This window comes from Teleopsis dalmanni, chromosome 1 (genome assembly GCF_002237135.1).
Source record: "Teleopsis dalmanni isolate 2A chromosome 1, ASM223713v2, whole genome shotgun sequence".
Classification (NCBI taxonomy): domain Eukaryota; kingdom Metazoa; phylum Arthropoda; class Insecta; order Diptera; family Diopsidae; genus Teleopsis; species Teleopsis dalmanni.
In genome coordinates, this window is record NC_051846.1 from 208365217 (window position 1) to 208375105 (window position 9889).

Genomic DNA, 9889 nt, shown 5'->3' on the forward strand with positions numbered 1-9889 from the left:
TTAGGGAGAAAGCTATAAGAGTCTTAATATGACATTTACAATAATTAGTGAATCAGCATTGCGAAAAATCGCTGGCCTTCTTCTATCGTCAGCATAAAAATGACGTTCCAAAGACAAAACGACAGTTAACAGATAAGAAGTTCGAAGAGCATGTTTTCAGTAGAGTGAGTAGGCTTGTTGTGTATCTAGTCTAACTATATATATTAATATAGAAACAATGTTTTGTATCTAGTTTAACTGGATATATTAACAGGCTGATGGAATACTCACCACAGAAGAAAGCGCGTAGAAAAACTACTGGAGACGAATATTTCTTCATGCTGATATATTGCAAAAGGATTTAAAACCCACCTGTGTAAGATTTGTTGTCTAAGAACATGTTTACACATTCACTTGTGAAAAGATACAATTAAGTGGATGTTACCTTAAGCTTAGTTAGATTGGGTTGAAGTGACAGCCTTGTGCCTTAAAGCAAATACATGACTTTCTTCTCAATAATTCTAAAATAATAAGTAATCGTATCTGAAAAATAAGATGATTCGGCGGGATTTAAATTGACTAATATTCCTTGTCAATATTTGACTTAAGTTTAGGTAAAATCATACTAAGCAAAATAAAGGATTTTTATTCACTTTTCACTATAACTATATTACTTTTATAGATGTCTGTAGTAACAGAAACTGTTGCATATTCACTAACCAGTTAATTGGATATAAAAAAAGAGATTTAAAAAAATTTCCATATAGCGTGAATGACTTTAGTATATCAAATACGAGTTTTATAAAATTGAGTTTTAATTACATTACAAACTAAACCTCCCTTTAAAGTCCTTAAAGCATTTATTGTAGAGTGAAATATTTTCCTTTAAATGAAATGTTAGTTTCCTAAAAATACAAATGCACAGCAAAACTGAAATAAATTTCGTACTAAAATTGAAATGAAAACGTTGAAATATTCAAAAGCATTTCAGTATTTCAACAATTTCCATATCTTTTTTTTTGTAGATTTTTTAGATGTTATTGTTTAATTTCTTCTTTTTTTTAGCTTTTGTTATGCTTTTCAGCTTTTCGTCGGTTGAAATTTAAGGACCAAACAATTCGTTTGTTATCAATGGCGATTGTGTTAACTGGGACGACGGAGTTCGGGTATCAAGGAAATTAGAAAGCATACTACTGAGCATTGAATTCTTTTCGTTCGTAGATTCGTATCTTTAATTTGTCACATAATATCTTGACAATATTGAATTAAAATTTTTGTCCAAATTCCATTTGCCATTTGCCATTCTCCTGGCTACTGAATTCTCTTAAGTTACCAAAGCTCATTACTGATTTTCATGACAAATGTCATTACGACTGACTAAGTCACTGAATGACACATTGTGTATATTTTTATTTTTTAAAAATTCCTGGAATTTCATTTTGTTTTAAGTGTTGAATTACTTACGCAAAAAATAAATCACATAAAACATCAACGACAGACAACTCACCTGTAAGATAGAAGAGAAGAAAAGAAATCATTATTAGCATTTTTGTGGAATTAATACTAAATGACATATTTTCATATACTTATTTAAGATACTTGGTAAAATATTATTTAATATAGTAATATAACACCAACGTATATAAAACATGTAAAAGCTTATAAGTAGATTATTTTTTATTGTACACACAAATGTGTTATATTAATATGAGTATCTGCAGATAGTCGTAGATACAAATGTATCCCGCGTCTCGCAACAAAAGCAACTTACTTTGGTTTTAAGAAGTAGATTCATAATGATAACACTGGTTAAAGACATGCAAGATGTTATAAGGAAAAATATATCTATTTCCGAGTTAATTTTTGTGTGCAAAATTTACTTGTGATAACAGACAGACACTTGAGGAATGGAGACCCTAGAATGGATATATGTTTTTCAGCGTATGTCGGATACCAATACAGCACATACCTAAGCGATATTTTCATTTTATTCATTTAACATGAGTATACAATCAATCTTAGTAATTGAATGCATTAATTACTATCCCTTTGTCCCTTTGATCTAGTTGAAAAGACTGAAGCAGTTGTTCTGTAATTAAGTAAAGGTTGCTGTATCAGAAAGCATGCAGCATCGACGGTAATGACATTAGCTACTATAATCGTCTGGTAATGCCTCTGCTTGTATTTTTGAAGCGTTGTGTCAAAATAAATGGATTCGTTTATAGTGAAACTATCTTAAAGGCAGTGTTGAAGTTTTGGGCAAACAAACATTTCAGAGATAGTGGACATGTCAACAAGACCTGATGCCATCTCACAAGCTAAACGTCAACTAAGAGTGATTAAAAGACAATATTCTATACTGTCTGAGGAATTTTGAGGAACATGTTTTTCACAGTTTTAGCAAACGCTTCATTGGAAACGGATTTAAGTACCATAGAGCAACTTTAGAGCAGCGTGAGATGCTTTTCTTAGTCGGTATAAGTCTATTATTTATGTTAAAGGTAGACATATTAGAAATTTTTTAAATTTAAGCAAAAAATATATAAGTTACAGCGTTTTTAAAAGTTCCAATTTAATTGCCTCACTTTATATATTCTAGTAATTTTTCAATCATAATTGTTTACTTGACAGCTTTTTGCCTGTTCTGAAAAATAAATATTTTTTTGATTCGATTGCTTTTTTTATCTTTCATTGGAATTTTATAAATTTTTGTGTGAAATTCGCTTTGGAATGGAAATAGTATCGAAAAAAATATTACTCGATACTGATTGGAAATTTGGAGGTATAAAAGCGTGAATTCAATAAATTTTACATGAAAATCCTTGAATGGAAAAGGCACTTTTTGAACAAGTTATGCAGACCCACGTGTTCTGTTGTTTTGAAAATTTAAGTTTTTTAAAGAGAAAAAAAAGAATAAAAAAATCCAACTAGAATAAGTTGTTTTAAATAAATAGCTGAAGTTTTTGTCTAAGGACTACACTAATAATACTTAGGAACCGAAAAGTAATAATATAGACAGATATAATCACTATGAATGTATTCAATATCTGAAATACAGATTATTAGATCTGTATTAGATTAGATTTTTGTTAAATAGTTTAAATATAAATTTGTTATTCAATTCATTATTAATGCATTTACCAAGGAATTTAAGAGAGTAGATATTATTTAGTTGGAGATATCTTAAAATTATGGTCAGACTATCATAATTTTTTGATTAATGAATTGGCGTGTTATATTGTCAATACCTTTATATTAAAGTTCATAAAAACTTCATAAAAAAAAGTTTTATATCTACACTATCTACAAATTACCTATCTATTTAAGCATTTAATGCTGCCCAACTTAATTGCGTTCTCAAACAGAGATATGACGCAAGCAATTTCAGGATTTATAAGTTGACCAGACAGAGTTTTAAAGGACACAATTCAAACATCTAAACCACGGTTGCCACTTGAAAATTTTTTTCTGTACCAAAATTGGTTTAAAAAGGTACCATTTCTGTAAAAAAAAGGTCCAAAATTTTTCTATTGTCTTTTTATAAGAAAATACAATTTATATAAAATGTACAAAAAGTATAAAACAATACAATATCCACAATAAAGTTGGGTCGCCGAAAATGTGCCATTTTTTGAACATGAGTACCAGAGTACCAAACGGAAAAAAAGTACCAATTTTGGTACTAAAGTACCATAAGTGGCAACCGTGGTATCCAGTAGTCTTCAGGCAATTATTAAAATCTGTTTGGATATCACAATTGGGTATAAAAAGGGAGAAATCACTGATCCACCGATATACATCTTTACACAAATTGGCTTCTCTTAAATAGTATAAACTTTAACAATCTCATGAAAATAATGTTTTATATCAGTTTTGTGCATTGTATAGCGTTATTTTTTAGATCTTATTGAATTAGAGGGAACACCTCAGTTTATTCCGTCTCTATACAGTCTTGTTTTACGAAAGCATATGAATAAAATTACATTTTTATCGCAGCTATAGTTAAGTTGCAACTATTTCCGTTACAATCGTCAAAAACTGGAAACAAGAATTCAAAACTCCTCTAAATAAGAATATTCTTTACATTAAATTAATACACTAATTATTGCAATTTAAGCTTCTTTAATAGTCAAAGTAATCTAAACTTAATGAGAATTGTTATTTCATTTAACTAAAAATTGTACTTAACATAATTGTTGAAATATAATTCTCATTTAATTTTAATGTTTTAATGTCTTCTTCCCAAAAGAAACTTATTCCACAAATCAAAGATAAACCTACTCGAAAGTAGTAATAAATATTAATTAAAGTTAAGATACTGTAAATGATCTTTAAATACTTCTATAAATATTAATTTCGACGAAATAAAGTGGTATATGGAAACGCTGATATTTTATTTATTTTCCTTCACTTTAATAGGCCTACGTATTAAATATAATATATTATATATCAGTCGATAAAATTTAAGGTTCTTAAAATAAAAATTTTATTTGTTGAGATATAATAATATTTTGATATATGTGTATTATTATGTGAAGGTATTGCTCTAGAAAAATATTTAGTGTTGATTTAGTCAATTACATTATAACAATTTCAATCCAGAAATATGATTTATTTTTCAGACTATTTAATCAACTTCGGTTAGCAAAAAATTTATAGACTATTACTGTCCTAAGGAATTACTCTCCATTTAATCTATACAAACCAATTACAACATAAGTTCTGACTGTTTATAAAACATTAGTCTGTCAATAGTTCTGGCAAGGCTCACATGTAGCTTTTTGTACTTTGATTTCAAATATTATATACAAACAGTTAAGAAACATATATCTGAAGTTCATAGTTATATTACAACACCAGAAATAGCTGAAAGGTCAATCAAAAAATTAATTTCTTCGAAAGGGTTGCCTTCTAATGTAATTTATATATATAATTTTTTAATGAATTTCATAAATTTTATACATTTTATCTGCGTGATGATTACCATTGATCATTTTGTGGAAAAAGTTTATGTGAATTTTAACCCATGCTTTTTAGGAATATATTGCCATCACTTTGTGGGTTGTCTGTACGATATATTCCATATTCAGAATTAGTTAACTTGGTTAAGTACATTATTTTGACTGTTGTTTCCTTTCGATTGTGTCCTAATGGATGTATCTTAAATGTAAATATAAATGTATGTATAAGTAAATACATGTTCACAACTATGTCAATATAATTCTATTATAAAACCGAAGCATTAATTCATTTTAAATATTCCATTGCTAAAATCTTCCAAAAAAAATTTTTCCTTTCTAAAATTGAAGCTTTTAAATGAAACTTTTCATCCTTTTTACTTGTTGTGGCGCAGTACTCCTCAACTAAATATTGAATATTTGGTATGCAAATCAGACCGAAGTAGGAATAAAAGCGCAAATATTCAAATACTTTTCGTGTGCCATGATTGCACATTTTGTTGCTGCACGCAAAGTGCAATTCCAACTGCAACTGTCGATTTTTGATATATGCAAATGATTGAGTTAAAATTACTCCCCACATGCACGCTAGAGAATTATGTGCCACTCCGTTGGTGGACTGTCGGTGGTCACTTTATGGAGGAAATAAAACTGAAGTACGTGCGCAATGTGCGGGTGCCTACATACCTTGTTGTGGTGGAAATTGCATAGCAATTCCTGCATGAGTTGCAATTTAAGGATAATTTTCAGGCTTTTCAGTTATGCGACTTTATTTCTACAATTTTGATGTGATTGGCATATGTCACAGAAGGAATTGCTACAATGCATTACAATCACATTTTATTCAACCGCTGTGCTATAATTTCACATGGCCTAATTACGAAGTTATTCCTTCTAAAAATTATATGTTTTGATTAGATCTATGCCTAGCAAACGTAATTACATTTTTGCAACCGACCTATATATTGTAGGAGCATTCTAGTCATATAATTTATTAAGTCAGTATTAGGTTCGTAGCAGTAAGGAATTGTTAGAACTAATTATACCACGTATTCTGCATTGCTGTTTGAGGTAAAAAGAATGAAAAGTGCTAATTTCAAGCTTTCAAAATTACATTAAACGAAATAGAAAAATAATTATGAAGTACGAAGTAGTGCTTGTAGTAGGTGAGAGTGCTTCACTTTATAGTAATCTCGGAAAGGCTATATGCTGGATTATAATTAATAATAAAATGAGTGTAAACACAAAATAAACAGGACTAAAATGTCAACAAAGTTGATAACAAGATTGAGATCAACACTAAAATATTAGTATGCATTTAGTGCCATTTTAGTTTTAGCACACAAATGCTGTTTTCCTCAAATGTTTAGTTTTTAAATTGGCAACACTGTTTCAAATCTCAACTATTTTGATAATTAACATATGTCTTATATTTAGTATACTGGGACCTTTCAACTTTCAGTTGAAAGGAGTTTTAATTACCATTAGGAGTTTAAAGGATCATTTATTAACTAATTTCAATGACTTAAGTTATCTTTAAATTCACTTATTTAAACAAAATTTATTAAGGTTTTAAATGCTGATAATGAGGGGAAAAGTGTTATTAGTGCCAGTTTCTTATAGCTAGCAATTAGCATATAACCAATTTTTGTTGGTTATTTTATATATATTTTAAGTGTCAGCTATAAGAAACTGGCTCTTATATAGATATACAAATTTATCTAGGATAGTGGGAATTATTGCGGGACAATGTCCGTTGGGAGTACAATATCAGGCTCAATATCAGGACCTCCTTGCACTATAGACATTGCACCAATACACCTTCTGTTACAGTGTCCTGCTTTCGCAAAACATAGACTCTCATAGATAGGGTCGCATTTTCTTAATTCATTAGAGAGCTAAATTCTATTTCCCTAGCTCATGTGAATGGTTTTGTGGCCAGTACTAAATGGTTATAGTGACAGATGTCAAATTCTTAAGGGTATCACAATAAACCTCATGGTCTAAGTGCGACTTCGTACGGCACCTAGTAACCCCAACCTGACAAAATTTTATAAGCTTTTACTTTTGAAACAAATATTAAAGTTCACGACTTTAATGAAATAATCACCAATTATCAAAATATAGGATATACTATAACAATGAAATTTTCGGAATTTATGATTATTATTATTTTAATGTTTCATATTAAATTAGTTTTGTAGCCTGCAGGACTTCTAAAGTGTAATCCGAGCAATTAAATTAAAATTTGAAATTAGTTCTATTCAAGTCAATATTATAATAAAATTTTATTAGAAATTATTTCCAATTTATCTAAATATATGTTAATACATACATATATATCAACACACATTTGTATATTAATATACAAAAACCATACAAACATTTGCCTGCTTAAGCTGCAGTAATTAGAGATATTAGAAAAGTCTCAAGTTATTGTCAGTTGATAATGAATATGTCAGAATTGACCTTTGCTATCTGTTTATTTATATAAATAGATATATAAATATATAAACTACATATATATAAATATAAAACCAAATGGTGTACGTATGCATTTTGTGTGATTGTGTGTTGGATATTTGCATCTGACAGTAGCAATCAAAGCAATTAAAACTGCAGGGCACGCCTCCTGCCTCCTTGAGTGAGTGAGTCCTTTTTGGTAATTATAATGCAGCTTGAGTAAACTAATTTTAATGCATGGAACATAAAATAAAATTTGCATATAATTTTTAGAATATTATTTAACGAATTTAATAAAAAATGTTAACAACGCAAAACCCCATTGCATTATTTTTGGTATGCACTATAAATGCGATTTTCCTAGTACAAATTTTCTCTGCTCTAATAAATTCATATATACGATACGTCCAACTATTTTTTTTCTTCTGTGATGTGATGACTGATGTGAATGAGCGTATTTTTCGTATGCGCATTCCGGGTGGCATTCCAAAAGCGGGGAAAGCGACTTTTTATATTTTTAAAAATGTATTAATTTTTCTACTTTAAATATCAAAAATGAATTCCTTTGCTTAAACTGATTTCGATTTTAAAGTTTTTGCATTTAAATGAAAAATTTTTTATTTACTTAAAAAAACTTACCCAAAGAGATCCGCTTCACTTCCTGGAAAACTAATTCGTGGCGAAAGCGGCGACCTACCGCTGCGTTTGAGCATATCGTGAAGTCCGGGCGGAGCATGTATGGGACTTAAAATTGTTATTTTGCGATTTGGTGGCGCCAATAAGCCACCGGATAGCGTTAATTGCGTGCGTATACCAGAGGAGGCGGATGATGTTTTCATTTCGATGGTCTCGGCAGATTTTGAAATTAAAATCGACGATGACTGATGCAAGCCCAATTTGGAACTTGAAATCGGTGGCAGACCGTCACTGCTATCGCCTTCAGCCGTTTCTTCAATTTGTGTTGAAGCGCTGCGTATGCATTTGTCAGCACGCCCACTGCCACTCAATGAGTTGCCAACAGCGGCCGCGGCCTCTGAATGAGCTGAAGTGGAGCGCACAAATTGGCGTACATGCTTTTGATGGGCCGTAAGAAAACCGCTAGCCTCGGGCTGTTGTAAAAAACTTTGAAACTTCGATTTCGTTGACGAAGATGAAGTGGTCGACGAAGTTTTCTGCATGAAACTGCGCTGTTCACTTGTCAGTATGGAGGTGCTCGATTGTGCTTTTAATTGCTGTGCCAGTTGTGATGTATTGAGTGTTGCATTGCCGCTTGATAGGCCACTCATAAGCAAATGATCACCGACAATTGAGGAGGATTGCAAACTTTGACTGCGTGTGCTGGTTGAAATTGTTTTTTGTGAGTGTATTATTTGTTGTGTTTGTTGTTGTTGTTGCTGTGTACTGACAGTCGTTGTGGTCGAATTATTGCCATTGTCAACGCTACCCGAATCTGTGGTAACAATGATGCCACCTGTGCTGCTCGATGCCATTGAAAAGGAACGACTGGCCATTTGTTTGGTCATTTGACTGATGAGCTTTTGATGTTGACTGGCGGCATCGTATGTACCACCATCTGCACCACTTTCGTCTAAGTCATGTATGGAACGAACTTCTTCCGCATCAACTTCGCTGGGTGTGGTTACTATATACTGAGGTGGGGATGCATTACTTTCACGTGACATTTTGTTGATTTACTCGGCAATTGAATTGTTATGAAATTTATGTTACGTTGAATTATTGCTTTTTTTTTGTTTTTCGTCTTCTCTACTATATAAATTAGTTTGGATTTCGTTTTCTATATCTGTTACTGCTAAAAAGCCAGAGTATAATTTGCGTATATATGCATTTATTGGTTTTATAAATTTTTACAGGTATTTTTAAAATTTAACTTGAGAAGTTTTTAATTTTTTAGATTTTTATATTAAAAAATTTTTTATTATTAATTATTTTGTTTCTGTAGATATGCGATATGCTTTCTTTAAATTATATTCGTCGTAACCTAGAAAAAATATATAATATATAATAATTATGTTCTTCTTTTGTTTGTTGTTAACCTTGCCTCTTGTCAATCTGGTTTTAGTTTTTATAAAAAATTTTACAAATATGTCGCATTTAATATTTTAAAATTAATTTAATTATTTTATATACAAAACTGTTCAAAAAAATTCAGAATTAATAAAATTGAAACAAATGATATGTAAAATTCATGAAGTCAACAACAGATTCCATGTTTATTCTCAATGGTTCCATTACACTTGCCTAAGTCTTTTGTTTTTAGATACTTTAAGTAAACAATTAATTACAATTGATACCCTCTAGAATTTCTACAGAGGAATCTCCAATTTAAAGAAGAGACCATAAGTGAAACATAAGTGACCCACAGTGTCCACATAATTTCCAATGCAAAAGAGATTATGAAATAAAGAGGGCGATAAGCAATAAGTAAGTGATATTACCAGGATTTTGAAAAGGAGCCGAATCATGAATTG

General features: G+C 30.5%; 1 protein-coding gene across 3 annotated transcripts in view; it reads right to left on the minus strand.

The window, feature by feature from the left end:
- LOC119671616 (cAMP-specific 3',5'-cyclic phosphodiesterase) overlaps window positions 1-9206 on the minus strand; it is a 147640-nt gene extending 138434 nt beyond the window's left edge. The window contains exon 1 of one of the 3 annotated variants that reach the window (XM_038082338.1): window positions 8040-9206. In XM_038082338.1, coding sequence (XP_037938266.1) covers window positions 8040-9082 — 1043 coding nt within the window. In that variant the 5' untranslated portion in view covers window positions 9083-9206. The remainder of the gene's footprint in view (window positions 1-8039) is intronic. The other 2 variants (XM_038082339.1, XM_038082341.1) reach the window with 2 other exon arrangements.
- Between the last annotated feature and the right edge of the window lie 683 nt (window positions 9207-9889).